Raw genomic sequence first — 18,020 nt, 5'->3', positions numbered from 1 at the left:
AGATATTATACACGCCAGAGTCAGTCATAATTATACTGATTATTGATGCATGTTGAACTCAATTTGTATACTGCATGTGTGTGTGCGCGTGAGAGGTGTGTATCTCTGTTGTGTAACTAACTGCATGTGGAGAAAGCGCACGGCGTGGACAGTGGAACAAACACAGCCGACACCATATGCACTGTATACGAGTATTCACCAAGAGGATTCACTGGATAGTGCATTTCAAAACACAAACACATGAGCCTAAACGAGAGATCCGTACGGTCACCAAGCGTACTCTCAAACCACGATATGAATGCACAACGTTGAAGCCACAAACCCTTCCCAAACGCTCAATATATGTATGAGTAAACCGTGAAGTGAAGAGAACACTGATGGTGCTGAGACGATGTGCAAAGACTAGGGATAGAGGGCCTTGCAAAAAACCTGCACGGCTTTGATTGTGACATGCAGCTAGTACAGCCCGGCGCTAGCCCGTTGTCTGGCAGTGGCAAGGCTACACACCAATGATCATGTACATGATGTATGTACTGTCCTTTGCAGGATAGAGCCAATCAATAAGACTCGCAAAGAAGATGTCGCTACGCATTTATGCATACTTCAGAAGTATCACATACTCGTTAACTCTAATTTAGACACAAAGCTGCCTAGATTCAAACAAAGAGCTTCTACCACTGGAACCAAAGTACACATCCACAGAATTTCCATGAACAGTTAGATAAAATAGGCAAATGACACAGTAGGTATTCTACTGCATTTTTCTAGTGGTAAAAAATAAATGGGAGGCACCTAATTCGAGAACATAAACTTAAAAAACCCAACATCTCTACCGGTTCAAAATTCAAACACATACGATAATCGGGTCAATGCTGGCTCGAAAACCAAACTTGATAAATAAAGTGGAGCATAGCAAGGAAGTCAAGCACGCTTGCTGCCAAATGGCGCTGATTGAAAAAATCGACCTGCAGATGGCTGGCCGTCACCACCACTGCCACCGCCATTGACTTGAACTGGATGTAGAGATTCGGACCAGGTCACATTGTGCTGCGGAGTTTTCCTTGAATGGCCAGGGTTGCCACGCCGCCTTTCATCTTCGCACGTCAGGCAGATTGCAGAGTCGCCGTAGCGCACCTCGTAGTCTATCGTCGAGCACAGCGAGCAGAACACGCCAGTGCAAAGGTGGCACAGCTTGGTGTGGCCCTGGCAGGCTTTGCGCTCACAGAACTCACACTGCACGATCACATCATTGACGCGGCACACAAAGCACTCGCCGCGCTGCAGGAGACAAAAATCGAACGAACGCAAGTGCGGAAGTATGACTCATGGATGTAGCGAGATAACGACATGCCCCGCGTCGCTTCAACATATCATTAATGCCATGTACGGCAATTTCCGGAGTGATAGCCGCACTTTTAAAACACATGAAACTCAAAATCATCCTTGCGACGTGGACTCTGATACATTGAAACAATACGGCAGAGACCTTGACAACTGATGGTCGGGTGTGATTAAAGATTGGAGAAATAATACTGTATACAAAAGAGGGAAAACAACTTACATCTAATGGGCAGGCAGGTTGAGGCAAGGGCATGAGGTTTTGCTGGGCGGACATCAAACGTGCTTGTGTTGTTTCAGTAGCTACAGCACAAATACAAGGCAATGGGAAACTGGAATTTCATGTGTAGGCATGAATGACCAATACGAGATCTCGCCTTTTCCTTGCGGCGTGCCAGAAACAGCCCTCTCTAGAAGTGCCACCAGTGTGGAATGGGGCCCACACACATATTAGTCTACAAGAGCAATCACAGTCGAGTGTGGGGAGAATGTTCAGGCCAGGACATATAATTATGGAGATGACGAGACGTTGCTTTCGGGTGCATCTTCACCTGAACTCTGCATCACTGACATCTCCATGCTGTCCATGCTGTCCATGCTGCATCGGGCTTACATACAGTACTGTATGTTGTTATTGATGTTGCTACATTTATGTTGTTATTTTCGTTGTTTTTCGAATTCTTCACTCTCAGGTTGTTGTTGTTGTTGTTGTTGTTGTTGTGTCGTTATAGGCGTAGGCAATGCTGTCCTCATCGATAGGTGAAGCGTCCGAACCCCGACAAAATCCAGACACGCCGTGTCACTCCCCAACTGGTTTTACAGGAGGCCAAGCGAAATCCGATAGACTGCACTAAAGTTGTCTTCCACTAAGTTCATTATGTGGAAGAAGGAGTATGGATTAGTTGACGTCTGTCGTATGCAGTCCCAAGCTAACACTCGATTCGAAGCGAAAGTCTTTCATCAGATGGTCAAATGAATTTCAGCTCACGAACGAGAACTGAAAACCCAAAAGCTCAACTGAAACTGTTTCCTTGACACAGGACCTGGGGAAAGCCACCATCGCTTGGCACTGCGGCGCAAGTACAACACAAGCAAAGCCAGCTGCAAAGGTTGTGCACTACAATATCGGTAATTCCCACATTCAGGGCTAGCGGCATGTGCCGTAACCAGTGTGACAAGAGATCAACAGCGCAGTACGTTAACAACACCATGCATAAAGGACAAGCACGGCATCAACGACCAGTACAGGAACCTGTGTTGTGTTGATCTTCGCCACACCATGGGAACCGGAGGCTCATGCAGACAGCACGACTACTTATCTAATGCCTTCAATTTATTTAAAATGTTTTTAGTAATTTACTGTTTGCTGCTTGCAGACGTTTCTCTGTTAGAATAAGGCTACTTTTGTAAATCCAAAAGATCAGGTGCATATTCTTTGGGAAGTAGGACTGGTCTTTCTGGGACGGTCTAAAATATCAACGGAGAGTTGCACATTTTCGAAATCTTGAGACGATACACTCTGGCAAAGACTTTAAGAGGCAGATGGCAGTAATGAGTAGTCAAGTGTGTATTTCATGATGCAAACCATGTTCAAGGAATTGTAAGACTTTACCTGATTGGGCTTCAGCCGAAGGCAAAACCGCCAATGACCGCTCGCCGAAAGGATTTCTCCTCTTTGTAGCCATTAGCAACTGCGGACCTCCATTAGTAGCCATCATGTTGAGGGAGAATTGCAGTGATTCTTGCACAATGAAATAGCTAGATACAATTTTTGGGGAGCAGGCCGGGTAGTGATACTGAAGATTTCAAATATTTCCTTTTTGGTTCGGACAAGGCGCACGTTCCCTAGAAATTTTTAAAATTTGGAGTGAACTTTCTTGCACAGTAATGACTTTATGTATACACATCAGTCATCAGCAAGCCCGTGAAAGCAACACTACTACCGGTAGTAGGTCCACATGTGTCTTGCTTCCAAAATACTCTCAATAAGTGAAGACAGGAAAGAAACGAAATCTGAAAGCCTGTGCATCAACACACTTTTTGTACAAGCTGATTTTCCCGCGGGATCGAATAGTGGACACGTGCGAACTGTCCTAAAAAAAGTGAAAATGATCACGCACGAACCGCAGTGCAGAGAGGTCCGCATAAGTACAGGTTCCTGCACGAGTACGAGGGCAGTACCGCGGAATCCAGCCCGCGCCGCGATAGCGGCAAAGGCTGGCCGGATGAACAGCTAGCGGTACTGGCCGAGTATGAGTGACTGGAACGTGTTTCCCGTGTGCACCCAAGCCAAATAAAGAGATACATGACAGACACCAATGGACACACGTACACCTGCATTGTGTTTTGTGATTGTTTTCTGGTACAGTTTTTGGCATAGTGCTTTTTTTCTCGCGGTGCCATTGTCGACTGGCATCGGGCATTCTGGCTGTTCTGTTCCTACGGATTTTTCCCACGTCTTGATCGGAAACCTCGGCAAATTGCGCGGATCCTGCAGGTTGCTGAGCATTGCGCGCTTTGGTTGAGGCTCATCCGGCTCGTCCAAGATCTCCCGGCTTCGCGAGCGACTCCGCAATAAAAGTTTCAGTCTCTTCCTCAACTTTTCGGAGGAGCTCATTCAGATCGCCAATATCGTTCAACAAAGGGGCTTCTTTTCTCCCAGTTCCAGATCAAATGTTGGAGCGCCATGATGACAGTTGTGGTTGCAAACAGTCGCTCTTCTGCTTTAGTTATTTTATTAGTAACCAATGAAAGACCTTGAAGTACAAGTAGAGAGTCAGTCCAGTGGCTACTGCCCGACGGGCAGTGGAATCCGTTCCTGCCCGTCGTCAAGTGACGACGGGCAGTGGAATCCGTTCCTGCCCGTCGTCACTTGACGACGGGCAGTGGATCCAGTTCCATCACCCTTTGAGCAGGCAAGACCGCGCTTTCCAGCCCGCGCTGTTTCATCTGTCTTGGTCAACTCCAAGGCGACAATCACGTGACATACGGGAATATTATATTATTATAACTCGAACGGATAACTCGAATACGAGTATGGCAATGGATTATGTCAGTGACAGTGGTGCATGCAGTGCAGGGCGGACGATCAAGAGTACATAACCCCAGAGAGGGGGGGGGGGGTACTCTTGACCCGATCAATACTGACAATACTCAATAGACTTGTTCTCTACTCAAGACTATGAGCAAGACTCGAAGAGTATACTAGTATACTCTTCAACTTCAAGTCTTGCTCATACTAGTAGATCTCTCTCTCTCTCTCTCTCTCTCTCTCTCTCTCTCTCTCTCTCTCTCTCTCTCTCTCTCTCTCTCTCTCTCTCTCTCTCTCTCCTCTCTCTCTCTCTCCTCTCTCTCTCTCTCTCTCTCTCTCTCTCTCTCTCTCTCTCTCTCTCTCTCTCTCTCTCTCTCTCTCTCTCTCTCTCTCTCTCTCTCTCTCTCTCTCTCTCTCTCTCTCTCTCTCTCTCTCTCTCTCTCTCTCTCTCTCTCTCTCTCTCTCTCTCTCTCTCTCTCTCTCTCTCTCTCTCTCTCTCTCTCTCTCTCTCTCTCTCTCTCTCTCTCTCTCTCTCTCTCTCTCTCTCTCTCTCTCTCTCTCTCTCTCTCTCTCTCTCTCTCTCTCTCTCTCTCTCTCTCTCTCTCTCTCTCTCTCTCTCTCTCTCTCTCTCTCTCTCTTCTCTCTCTCTCTCTCTCTCTCTCTCTCTCTCTCTCTCTCTCTCTCTCTCTCTCTCTCTCTCTCTCTCTCTCTCTCTCTCTCTCTCTCTCTCTCTCTCTCTCTCTCTCTCTCTCTTCTCTCTCTCTCTCTCTCTTCTCTCTCTCTCTCTCTCTCTCTCTCTCTCTCTCTCTCTCTCTCTCTCTCTCTCTCCCGGAGTCTCTCATTAATTATTTCTGTTTCCTTACATCACCCATGGTCGGGGGAGGTAGGCCCAATTCCCCAGCACGCTGCTCCGGCTTCCCGCTGTATTGTCATGTCTCCTCTTGACTTTGTTTCTGTCTTCCATTCCGTTCTCTGCTGGACTGTGTAATACAGTGTGTATTTCAGTATAAAAAATAGAAAATAAAAAAGATCTACATGTACTGTACTGGTCATCATGGTCATACATAGATTCAAAGACCATGAGCATGATTGGCATGAACAGAAGTTGAAGATCAGTCCGCCCTCCACACTGCCAGGGACAGGGCTAGGGTGGTTGTTGCATCGTTAGGCGTTACGTCCATGGTCAGCTTCTTTCAACCGATCAAACGAAGACATTTTGCTCGTGAAGGTTAGGCCACTGTGGAGTGCCAGCCACTGCCAGTAGTAGTACAATCATGTTCCACAAAAAGTCTAGCAAGGAAAGAGCTTGACTTGGCCGAACACGTCCAAAGCCGATACCTACTCAGTATGCCATGGCGTGCACGCCGGGGGTGTGCCAGATCTGCACCTACACTACAATGCTACAGTACATGTATACAGGCGAGGCCTAGGCGTAGAGCTGCTAATGCCAGTGATGGGTGCCGCTGTCGTGTGACCGGGTTCATCGGTCAGCCACCGGCGGTTTTCAACTGTTACATGACTTTGCACTTCTTTTCTGTGTGTTTGTGAGAAACGCGAGTGACCTACATGACTACCGGTGCACCCAGAAGCAGTCACTGATGAGTGATGTGTGTATCAGTTGCTGTTGCTGTTTCCCTGTTTCGTGGATGTGGTTATGGTGCTGACGCCAGTGACAGTGACCTAGACCTTATACTGTAATAGTAATAGTCCTTGGTGGACAATGACTCAAAGGAAAAAAACTCACTTCCCGGTAGATTCTGCATAAATTTTGTGATTGCGTAGGTCACTCACTCACTATGTCCTTGAGAAGTTGAGTGGCAAATGGGTCAGGTACACCCGTTACGCGTTAACCGTGGCCGAAAGTCATGCACAAGGCAGTTGGATGGGATTCCTCCGTTTCTTACCGCTCAGCCTCAAGCAAGAGATTCTGCTTCGCTCAGCTGGCCAAATCACATCGACAGACAGTCAGTGCTAGTACTTAGTAGTGAGACTCCGGCAGTCAGTGCATGCAGTTGCTGTTGCCAGTGTTGGCAGTGTTGCTGTTTCCCTGGTCTCCAGATACATGTACACTGTTAGTCTTAGAGAAGGAAGCTTTGTTACAACTCTGAGTTTCACGTATTACTACGATCATCGATGCAATTATGTACACTGTTATCATGGTTATCATGGACTTGGTTATGCCATGGTGCTGACACTACTCACTAGTCACCTAGTCACCTAGTAGACCTACCTAGCCCTTGCAAGCTTGGCGGATACTGCTCGAAAAATATTTGGCAGATTCTGCTGGAAAAGCAGTGAAATTGGCAGAACCCCCCCCCCCCGACCTTTTCTTTTTAGTTATGGCAGGCACTTCCGAATCCCTGCTCTAGCTCTTCATCCACATACCAAACAAGTATTAGTTAGCTACATGCATGAAACATACCAGAACAAGTACCAAAATTGCCGGCATTATCCAACAAGGGCTACTCAGCCCGACACTCGACTCGGAGTTACACTCTGCCCCACCGTTGTCATGCACTCGCCACAATCCCCACATCAGGCAACACGAGTAGATCTATGTTACGCCTGATCATGTCAGCTGAGTGATGCGGCGCAGCTGAACGAGATGTCAAAATAAAATTTCGAGGCTAGACCTTGTCCTTGTCCTTGATCTGCTGGAAAGGTCAGGCTATCCGGCCACAACAACTCCTGTAGTAGCAGCCCTACTTGTAGCTGGCCTAGGTCCGCCTTGTACGTGTACTAGAGCCAGTAGAGGGCCCAACCGCTACCTGCCTGCTCGTAGTGACACGATAGACGACTCATCGTGATTGTGACAGTGCGATGCATAGTCGTTGATTTTTGAATGGCCTGAAATATTACTTCCTCTCGAGATCGCCACTTCAGACTCCAGGCAGTGGTAGCAGCAGTAGCAGCATGGAGGATTGGGTCTTGTCGTGTCGTGTGTCGCAAACAAAATTACGGCAGGATAAACCTGTGACGATCGGACGAGAAGGATGCGACATTCCCATCAAGGTAACAATAGTTTAGTGGCGTTGCTTCCTTCATGGAGGTCAGCTGGAAGTAAAGTGGAACATTTCAAGATAACCGTTAGCAGCTGCTGTACGCTTTGCAAAGTACCCGCTATCAGTATCACACGCGCTGTGTCCGTCGGGATTAATGATTACTCCCGCCATGACTCGTGTGTGACTAGTCGACTGGAGAACTACTTCCTGAGGGGTCGTGTGAATCATCAGTTAGGATGTGTCGGTCCTGTTTTGTATTCCACTTGTGCAATCAAACGTAATAATTATTATTTTTGAAATAATTGTTGCAAAATCCGAACGTATAGTTGTCTTATTTGTAGAGGCCCCAGTTCTACATTCCGAATTTCGGAATATTTTTTTTAACTACTGGGGTCAAGAGGTTGTGAAGCAATCGAAGTATCTTTTGCCAGTTTTGGGAAAGTCAAGACGAAGTTGAGTCAAACGTTGTTTTTACTTACGGTTTCTGGCTTGAATTTTTTTACCACTTACCTTCTTATGTCGTTTTGGCTGCCAGGCTGTAGTAACCACGTAGTTATCATAAATAGAGCAGTCAAAAAATGCTTTGTTATTGCAAAACAGCTCACAAACCAAGATAACGCCGGAACAATTTTTTGACATGAGGTACATGTCAGCGCGCCATGTCTGCATGCTATTCACTGCCCGACACCATCGCCAATTTGCTCACGATGACGGTGTGCTGCGAGGAAAGCTACTTGTGCAGTGCTAGTGGGCAATGGACTCCGTGCATGAAGGTGATTGCAATTGCAATGTACATGTGCAGCAGCCAGTATGAGAGTAGGGGTGCATTCCCATTCTCGACCACTTCCTGGAGAAATATAATTATCATGGAAGTCGAAGAAACTGGAACAATAACATGCCCACCGGAACTGGTCCGGTTGGTCAGGTTAACACCGGACCAACTTTGTAGCTACCAACGCATGTTTACTGGTGAGGAGGGCATACGTTCCCGCCATACATGTATTATACACAAACTTTGGTATGAAAGACTCTCACGGTCTGGTACGACCGGACCAATTGAAAACTGCTTCTGGCGGCCCTGAATAATAGCACGGATCTGAAAGACGTCTCGGGTGCAATCCCTAATTGAGCTGCATGCGCCCTTATGAGTTCCTGTAAAAGCCATATATATATATATTATATAACGAAGTGCTAACTCTAACGAATCAACGAGGAGAAATCTGTCGTTAAAATAGAAAACGTTCGACAGAAATCAATACATATTGTTGCTATTGAGCGCTGAGAATGAGTGAGAATCGTTGCCTTTGATACACGTAAACTGGTCAATTTTAGGGAATCGTTATATATGCGCCTCGTTAGAATAATGGCTTTTACAGTACTAGTAGTTGTGAACCAAGGCAGAACATATTCCACTTGCTCCGGCCTTAATGCCAGAACAGGTGCCGAGAAGTTTATCTTTTTCACAGTGAACCTTGGCAGGAACATCGATTGTGTCCGAAATGATCACATACACTGTCTTGTGTGTTGTGGTCCCACACTCTCTTACAGTAGTGCCCACATGGACTGAGTATCTCGTGTAGTACATTTACTTTGATGAGTTTAGCACACCTTTCCAGAAGCTTTACTCTGGCTCTTGAGTAGCATTTGGTTGAGGCACGTCTGCTCCATTTTCACGAGCTGTTCGACCCTGTGCCAGATTCTACCTGCCAATTCCACTCTCAGCGCAGTATACTGGGACTCCAGTTCGCTTCTCCTTCGCACACTGATAATGAATACAACCCGGCATTGTGATTGATGCCGAGAGCATGACAACATCTGGTTCTGTTGTGATTTTGCTCACGGTTCTCCTTTACTCTGTGCGCTCTGCTCAATGGTGTGCGCATGTCAGACTGGAGTGGAGCCAAAGCATGCTGCAGTGTATTACAACCTGGCTGACAAGACATTCTACTTGAAGGATCTTGCAGGCACAACTGGTGATGGAGTAAGTAAAACCACTCATCGTAATTCTGTATTCCCATCTCAGTCCCACAAACTTATGAACATTATTTGTATGGTGATATAATTATATTTAAAAAACCTATCATGTTCATGTCATATCGTATCATGTATGTTATCATGACTTTCTCAAATGTTGAACGTTGAAACAAGTCTCAGTGCCTCCAGCATGGGTGTTAAGTTTTAGATTTAACCCTTGCTCGTCCTGCATGTGAACATGTTGGCTGGCTGTTTAATGATACCTTGTGTTGACACTGGTTGGCCTGCTGGAAGCACAGCTGTACATAAGAGAATGCTGCTAACAGCTTTCTTTATCAGACCGTTTCTGTACACAGCCGTTGTCCAGCAATGGCACCCTATGCCCTAACCTGTCATAATAGTACGAATACAGGACGCTAGTCGCAGCACTAGCCATCATGCACCATAGTCAGCGACTAGCAGTTGGTTATGGCCTCGCATATCCACATACATATTTCAGATCATGGACCACATGCCTGATTGTCTTCTTAGTGGCAATTTTTGGTGTCGAGCAGAAAAGGAACTGGTAATGCATGAATTTCTGGCAACATATCCAGTGTGTATTTGTTGCTGACACGATAAGGAATCTGAAAGGACAAACTTTCACCTTTTGTTGCCCAACTGTATATGCACTCTTTTATGAGGTTCCTTTCAGGAGCAATTACAGACATTTAACAGAGAATTGGATGATATCCTTTTCTTGCATCATATTGGAATGACACTGTTTTGTTACTTTCTAGTCCCGGCCATACATTTGTCCTATCACTTTAAATAATAATATGGTGTATGCGCCATGTTGGTGTTGGTTTTTGCAGGTATTTGTGAATGGCATCAAAGTGGAAGATTCTGCAGCTCTAAGCCTCAATGACAGGCTGCGCTTTGGCTACAGTATCCTAAAGCAGTGCTTGTGAGATGTGCGGCGTGATGATCATGTTGTATGATGGTGATGACAATGATTTATGTATCTTACACAGTACTATTGTGTGTATATAGCACTCTGCATGGTGGCTTTGTACTATACAGTACAGCCGTCACTGATCGCTTTTTACAACTCTGTTAGTTTTGACTATTCTTGTGTACATGTGCACTACACAGACAGACTGTCTGAGTATACACTTGTAGCATCTCACCCTGAAAAAGTACCAAAAGCACTGCATGGTGGATGTTCTACAGAACAGAACAACAAGGACAATCAAGGCTTGTTTGCTGCGACTTGAAGTTTCATGCACTCGCAATCATCCGGCAACACAAAGTCGTGTACAGTAAAACCTGGTGTAAGCGACCTCTCGTTTTAGCGACCACCTGCTCTTAAGGACCGTTTTTCCATGCACGAACAGTTCTACACAGACACCGTGGGACCTGGTTCTAAAGACCACCTGGCTTTAACGATCGCTTTTGCTTGCACCGTGGGGTGGTCGCTTAAACCAGGTTTTACTGTACTTTGAACTATCTGTCACTGGACTTGTGTATGCCTTGCACCCTGGTGCGTGCTACGCCCGTCGCCCATGGTGTAGAGCTGCTCTGGTATCCAGTCACTGCCAGTCGATTATGCTCTGGATAGCACATCCGAGTGTCTCAGTATTAGTGACTCTGTCTTTGAATTCAAAGTTGAAATTGCTCTTTATGAGAGTGCATGTACATGGCTGTACTGTAGTAATGCGAACATGTGTGTGTCAAAGAAGCACACCGAAGCAAGCATACACACATGGCGCATGTACAGGCACTGCTCTTGTTTGACGTTGCTTCAATTTATCACTCTATGCTGAAAAGTAGTCAATGTAACTGTTAGTTGTGATGAGCAGATCATTGTTTATCTCTCCTTGACAAGCTATTGGATAACTAGGCCACACAACATACACCATCGAGTTGGCACCATCTGCTTTCAACACCGTCCAACTGCAGCTGGAGAACTTACGAGCGCCTGATCTAAACCAGTCACACGGTCACATCAATGCATCAAGCCCCGTTCCGGCAGCGTCTTCCCCGCTCAGTTCTGCTCAAAGTACTCACACTTCTCTAACCGAGACTGTGAAGAGATCGCTGTCCTCCACACCAGTACCGCCGTACGCCGCATCGGTTCTCTCGCAGGCCAGCAGTACACCAGTGCAGCTCACTTCCGCCGTACAGAGATACACTGCAGCTGAGGCGAATTCCCCACAGCCAATGACTGACACATCGGTGTTGCTGACTGACAGGAATGAACTCAGCTCAATCCCAGTGACCAGCAGTAAAGAAAGCCATCAAAACGGTGCCTCTGCAAGTAAGTCGTCCATTGAAAAATGTCAAGGGTTCCCTCGTGTATATTCTCAATTAAACGATGGTTCACAACTGAATGCACTTTGCAACGTATGTCTTAGCCATACCTTGAATTCGGATATTAAATGTATCAGGCAGGTTTGCACATTACGACAGTGGACGCGGATAGTTTATAATTGCTCTGAATTTGATGGAATCGGAGCCATTCCTGTGTAAGAGGTATGAGTGTCTCTGCTCTGGCACCCTGTCCATGCTAACATGCCACACCGTGGACCTGCACGGCATGGGGTCGTACAGTTCATGTAGAAATTCCTGGAGCAGCAGTGCAAAACATTTTAACGTTACGGCATCGTTCGAAACTGAGTAGTCGCTTGCTCTCTGCTTGTTAACATCAACAGTTGTTTCTGTGGGCTGTTGCTTGATTTATTTCGTAGATAGTTGCAGTGCATTGTATGGCGTGCCAGATTGGTGGGGACAGGGAGAGAGCAACGTGGCAGAAATCCACAGCGTTCAACGAAAGCCGGTACATGTCGCCAGCGGTGGTGACACCTCTTCCAGCAGCCAGTCCCGTCATCGGTCTGTTCGTGGCCGGTCCAACACGATATCTGCGGACAAGGCCGAGACAAGCAAGCACTCCTCTACTCTGAAACTTCCTGCACGTGCTGGCAGTTGTCGCCGCTCAGCAACCCCTGATGCACCGGCAAAGAGAGCTAGCGGCAATGATCTTTCTTCAGCATCAATGAGGCGCACAAGCAGCCTCAGGTTGTCCAAGGAGGACAGGCCGAATCCGCAAAACCTGAAACACAAACGTGCAGAATCTACCGATGTAGAGGCGTCTAAGACTGTCAAGGTGCCATCCACTGAAAAGTCTGCAGCCAAGCGGCAAGCCAGTCCCGCACCACTCCGTGAGAACGCCACAGTAGCATTGCGGCGGGCAGCCAGCGCCAAGAAAGCGGCCGCCAGGGATGCTGAAGTTGCTGCGGCGGCTGCAGCACAAGAGCGGCGTACATCTGGAACACGAGCATCGCGCAAGTCACGGGCCACGTCGGTCCGGGCAACCTCGGATGCCAGCAGCACAGCCAGCCAGTCCTACTCACCCAAACCAGCACGCTTACCATCACCCATGGAGGACACACACAAAGCTGGTAATGGCAGCAAAGGAGTGGACTCTGCAAACAAACAGAAGGTGCCAAGCCGCTCTGCTTCGATCAAGGTCAGTTTTTTTGGCAATTGATTTTCACAACAATATTCAGGTATAGGTCAAGATGCAGAACAATGAGAAACGTGTTTCATTTCACGCAAAGGCATTGGATGGACTTGGTACGGACTGGATGCTCGAGGCATTCGGCATGACTCAGTATGTGTTTCCGAGGTGCCTGGCATTGCGATGGTTCTCCATAGTTTCTATGTTGGTGTGGAACATCAAAGGAACATCACATGCTGTGTGTGCATTAGCTCACAAAGTATGTCCACTTCATAATGCAAACCCATTGAGTGTCCGAAGTCTTTCCATGCTACTACTGTTACTCTTTGATGAACCTTGGCTGGTTTAACTCTTGGATTCTTTGAATATTTGGAATTCTTGGAATTTTTAGAAGGCTTGGAATTCTTGGAATTTTTGGGATTCTTAGAATTTTTGGAATACTTAGAATTCTTAGAATTTTTGGAATTCTTAGAATTTTTGGAATTCTTAGAATTTTTGGAATTTTTTTAGATGGTGGCTATGTTATGTGCTCTCTGCTGATTTCTTGACCTCATTTTTTCTTTCCTTGCTTGACAGCTGCCATCCTCAAACTCTTCGTTGCCTGCCAGTTCATCACCCAGCACCAGGGTGAAGTCACAGGCAGAAAAGCGCTCTCCGCGTCACCCTCTGCGTGCCGTACCTCTACAGTCGTCTTCTTCATCTTCACTGTCCTCCTCCTCGCCATCACCAGCAACAAAGCGACACAGTGCAGAGCTGGCCCCAGCACCCGCAGCTGCAGCGGTTAAGCCACGTGCACGGTCTCCATGGAGATCGATAAGAGGTGCGAGACGTGCACTATCGTGTGTGAACATATCTGCGGCTTTCCTTCATGCATGGCTGATGCTGTTCGTTCTTTGCATAACTTCTAGCATTCTGGCTGCAGGTATTTACCGACTGTGAATCAATGCACTCATCCTTACTGTGCTGTGCCTCTGCACTATGTGACTATAATAATTATTATGTTCTGTTCACACCTGCAATGATCACCTTTCTATCTGTGTTTGTGAGTTCAGATCAAGCACGTAAGAACATCAACACTCAGGCAAGCGCCACAGCTGACTCGGCGGATATCATATTCATGACCTCGCCGGCAGCAGCAGAGCATGGTCCAGCATCAACATCACACGGCGAACAAATCGAGGATAAAGGTGCTGCTGCTGCTGTGACCACTCAGTCAGAGTAAGTGCTAATCAACTCCCCAGAACTTGGTCATGTTCGTAGACTGGACCCAATAAATACGTGCACTCTACTGGCCTGGCCTGAGATGGAGGGCAAGGGGAGGTGTGTGTGTGTGGAGGGGGGGGGGGGGGGGGGGGGGGGGGGATTTCGTCGATAATGTTCATTTCCGGCTCTGTATCCCATTTTGTCCGGACCACCTGAAATCATGGTGCTACGACATTGATTGCACCATACTTATATGTAGTGTAGAAGTGACTACAAAGTGCATGCACCAGGATGAATTGGAGCAGCTAGCTTTCTCTGAAGCACGTGCAAATAGCAAACCAGCATTTGCACATTCTTCGCTTCTTTTCCAGATCATTGCAGAGTGATGTGCCAGACAATGATACAGCCATGCAAGGCAACGGCAGTGATGTTTGGCAAACCGGCTCAGATCAAGACTCGTTGGCCAGCAATGCAGCCGTCGGTAGCGGTTCAGCCGGTGACCTGCAGCTATCCGTGTCTGAACTCAGCCTATCGGCAGTCAGCTCCAATACATCCGTGGAGTCCGCAAGCCTGGATCCTTCCCCTACCAGTGAAGCAATTGAGGAGCCTGCTGCATCCATTCAGGTAGCTCCAGCAGCAGCAGCAGCAGCATCTCAGCTACCGCCTCCAAACAGAAAGCTGGCCTTTTTGACCGAGGTGGATGATGATGTTGATGGCGGGGTTTGTACAGTCTGCAGTGGCATGCCGCAGTCTACCTGCACATGTAGTGGGGGTGCTGCTAGCCGAGATCAAGCACTGCTGCCAGTACAGCAACATGCCAGAAGTTCACCGCATCAGCCTGCAGGTGCTGTTGACGGACCGGCACCATGTCTGGCAGAGAACGAACTTCTAGGAGTGGATACGGTGTCCGATTTGGCTAGTGAAGACTCGTCAGCATTGGTCAGCTTGGCACCGTCACGTCGACAGTGGAACAAGATGGAGGTATGTTCTGAACAGGACGTGACGTGGCTAATTCAGCTGCGACACTAGTATTGGCAGGAATTGAGGTAGGGATACCGTGCAGAGTTTAGCACACTCACCCGACCATGCCACCATTCTAGACTGCTGTAGAAAGATCAGAAAGGCAGTTTTTGATTGGTCCAACCCTAGCCTTCCATACAGTTTGTGTATGATATGGAGGGTATAACACATGACCTCCCGGTGAACAGTAAACACATGTTGGTGGCCGAAAAGTTGGTCCGGTCATATCCTGACCAACAGGACCTGTTCCACTGAGCCTGCCAGAACACAATGATGATGTGTTGAGGGTGCATAGAAGTCCCTTGGTCAAACCTACTTCAAGTACACATATGCTAGAAAAATGCAGTGAAAAAGGAAGAAAACATAGTGTCAATTCCTTTGAGTTCTCATATCTATTCCCTTGTGGTGCCTTGCACATGTTGTGTTGGTGTCTGCTGCGTTCACCTGCAGAAAATGGATGGTCTCATTGTGTCGTCGCTGCTAGTGCTGTCCGATCGGCTGCAGGATGCATCAGTGGATATGTGTGCACATGCAAGGTGGGTAATGGAGTAATGCCTGGAGCTGGCTGGGAGTTCTAGACTACTTCACTGATGTGATAGAATGCTTAAAGTAAACTGTGAGCTAAGTTAGCACTGCAACAAGAGTGATCTCCTGTCTTGAAAGACCAGCCTTTCCAGCCATTAGGTCATTTTGGCCTACATTAGTGTGGACCGGTTTTGAAAGACCACTAGTCTACAAAGACCAGTTTTCTGCACACCGCAGGGAACAGGGTGGCTGCCAAACTCTCACTATACCATGATACTGGTCAGTGCTGTATGGTAGAACTCGCAGAGCTTCAAGTACTGATCATTCCCTGCAACAGCACAGCCTCTGTTTGAAGGTTGCAAGCTTGCAGCCCTGCACTGCTTCTTTTCTCCTATTTTAATTATTTTGGTGATAGGTCATTATTTCTCTGCCCAACATTATCGCTGTTACAATGCACAGACTGAAGTAGAGGCATGCGGCATACAACACTGCACATGCCCTCAACATCTGCCCACAGGACACATGCAAACGTGGACTTTTACGGACGGACCCTCCGTTAGTCCAGTTATCCATGAATGTACCAGTACCGGGGGTAATATACAATGTAGATCTCATGTAAGATGATGTGATCCTGTAGTGTGGAAATGATGACTGTTGCCCGCTTCCATCTATCAATATCATGATGCATATATGGATGCAAGTGAACTTCAAGTATTATGTTGTAACTCAACGTTGCATGCCTTAGCAATCATCAGACAATCTCTTTTGAATGTACTCTGCATATGATTATCCTTTACGAAGGGAGGTGAGGGATTGGCAAAGGCAGCAGGATCATGGATCAGACTCCCGAATGACGCCCATCAACGGGGACGCGCAGTCGGATCGAATAGATCAGATATTCAACGGTGTATCTCCGTTCCCCGACAGTACCCTGTATCCACCGTGGGGCGCTGAACACCAGGTTTGAGTTATACCCAAGAGTCTGCTGTGTCTGAGTCATGTGTTGCCGCGTGACGAATACTTGCCATGATAGTCATTAGTCGGATGCCTACCTGCTCAATGTTGTTATTGCAGGCTAATTGTTGATCTGTGTGTTGCAAGGCACATGCGCGATTGATTATGTGTATGGGCCGGATGACTAGCCCCATGTGTGCCGTCACATGATGGCAGATGATTATATTCCTACATAGATAACCGTCCACATAGCCATGGACATGCTGAGCCTCGGTGTCGGGTGGTGTTCGGCTGGTGGAATTTCCTGCAAATTTCTCCTTTGCGTGGAATTGATGGCTAAGCAGTCAAGTCTTATCTTGAGGATTATCTTCATAACCCTTACTGCTTTCTGAGCTGTTACCATGTGTAGCCTTGATGATCCAATGGTTGGAGGGGGAGAGAGCCTCGGAGTAGAGTAAGAATGACTCTCTGATCAGTTCATGTACATTGCCGTCCGCCTTGCAAGCGTGCAGAATTGCCTTGGGCAGCATCTGCTGGTGTTGGATACACACACCTGTGCAGCCATGAGCCACCCGTGCGAGTACTGTAGTGCTCTCATAGCTATGGGAGGGGGGGGGGGCTGTTGTTAGTGCCCAATATCCTGGCTGATCAGAATCTGTGGCTGAACGTTGGCATACGATATCGCTCTGTCGCTTGTTACATATGAACACATTGCTGGCCAGACAAGACAGGCACCACCTGCTGACTGTGACTGTAGCTTCAAATCGGTTACAGTCTGCGTACCGTCAATTTGCAAACATTTACTGTTGCTCTTCAAGGTCAACATGGTCGAGAAAAAAAGAGCAAGAGAGTTGACTGTAAAGAGCAGGAACTAGAACTATGAACAAGAACGAATGACAGGAAACTGTACAAGAGCATGCATAGTGCAACCGGGTTATCATATGAGATGGTGGTGTAACCGTGATGTGAAGACGTGAGATCTGTTTTTTTGCACCCAATTTCAGGACATACTGGTAGTAGATGAGGTCAAGAACAGCTGAACATCTATCCTTCTGGGTGATGATTCCCTGTGTGCTCTAATTGTGTCTGTGCTTGGCTGCAGTCTGATCTGTGTACACTGGCATACGGCTGCATGTGCTCTGACCCAGAGCATCCCCCTCCCTACATGCAGTCCACAAAGAAGATGCTGGACAACTTCTGCGGTGTCTACCGCCTCTTGATGCAAGACGAACGGTAGGTCTTTATTGTGCCAATGTAGATCTTCATTGTGTCAATGCTGCCTCACAGTCACTTGAGAGGTTTAAAGACTATCTTGTATGCCTGCCTATCCCTCTCACTGGGTGTTTGACTTTTGAGCATGTCACTCAAGGTGTGTGTGTGTGCGCTGTTCTGCCAAGTGACAAAGATGAAACTTGTGAATGTTTGTGTGTGCGTGTGTGTGTGTGTGTGTGTGTGTGTGTGTGTGTGTGTGTGT

At 47.3% G+C, this 18,020-nt stretch overlaps 2 protein-coding genes across 3 annotated transcripts; one reads left to right on the top strand and one right to left on the bottom strand.

Moving 5' to 3' along the window:
* Positions 1-343: 343 nt before the first annotated feature.
* Positions 344-3,331, bottom strand: LOC135814433 (uncharacterized). The gene is made up of 3 exons (XM_065327557.1): positions 2,951-3,331; positions 1,562-1,641; positions 344-1,278 (listed from the first exon to the last, which is right to left on the bottom strand). Exons 1-3 carry the CDS (start codon positions 3,054-3,056, stop codon positions 922-924), a joined length of 543 nt encoding a protein of 180 aa, XP_065183629.1. The 5' UTR covers positions 3,057-3,331; the 3' UTR covers positions 344-921.
* A 3,729-nt stretch (positions 3,332-7,060) lies between these two features.
* Positions 7,061-16,990, top strand: LOC135814431 (mucin-17-like). 2 transcript variants are annotated; one of them, XM_065327555.1, is made up of 10 exons: positions 7,061-7,381; positions 9,260-9,352; positions 10,200-10,272; positions 11,228-11,644; positions 12,075-12,853; positions 13,421-13,664; positions 13,897-14,062; positions 14,419-15,028; positions 15,518-15,603; positions 16,394-16,990. In XM_065327555.1, the coding sequence occupies exons 1-10, from the start codon at positions 7,283-7,285 to the stop codon at positions 16,557-16,559; spliced, it is 2,733 nt and encodes a 910-aa protein (XP_065183627.1). In that variant the 5' UTR covers positions 7,061-7,282; the 3' UTR covers positions 16,560-16,990. The 2 variants fall into 2 exon arrangements, with proteins under 2 accessions (XP_065183627.1, XP_065183626.1); XM_065327554.1 differs by lacking the exon at positions 7,061-7,381 and adding an exon at positions 7,888-8,144.
* The last annotated feature ends 1,030 nt before the right edge of the window (positions 16,991-18,020 follow it).

Source organism: Sycon ciliatum, chromosome 4 (genome assembly GCF_964019385.1).
Source record: "Sycon ciliatum chromosome 4, ocSycCili1.1, whole genome shotgun sequence".
NCBI lineage: Eukaryota > Metazoa > Porifera > Calcarea > Leucosolenida > Sycettidae > Sycon > Sycon ciliatum.
Note: the sequence above shows the minus strand (reverse complement) of the source record. Positions and strands in the feature narration are given on the sequence as shown.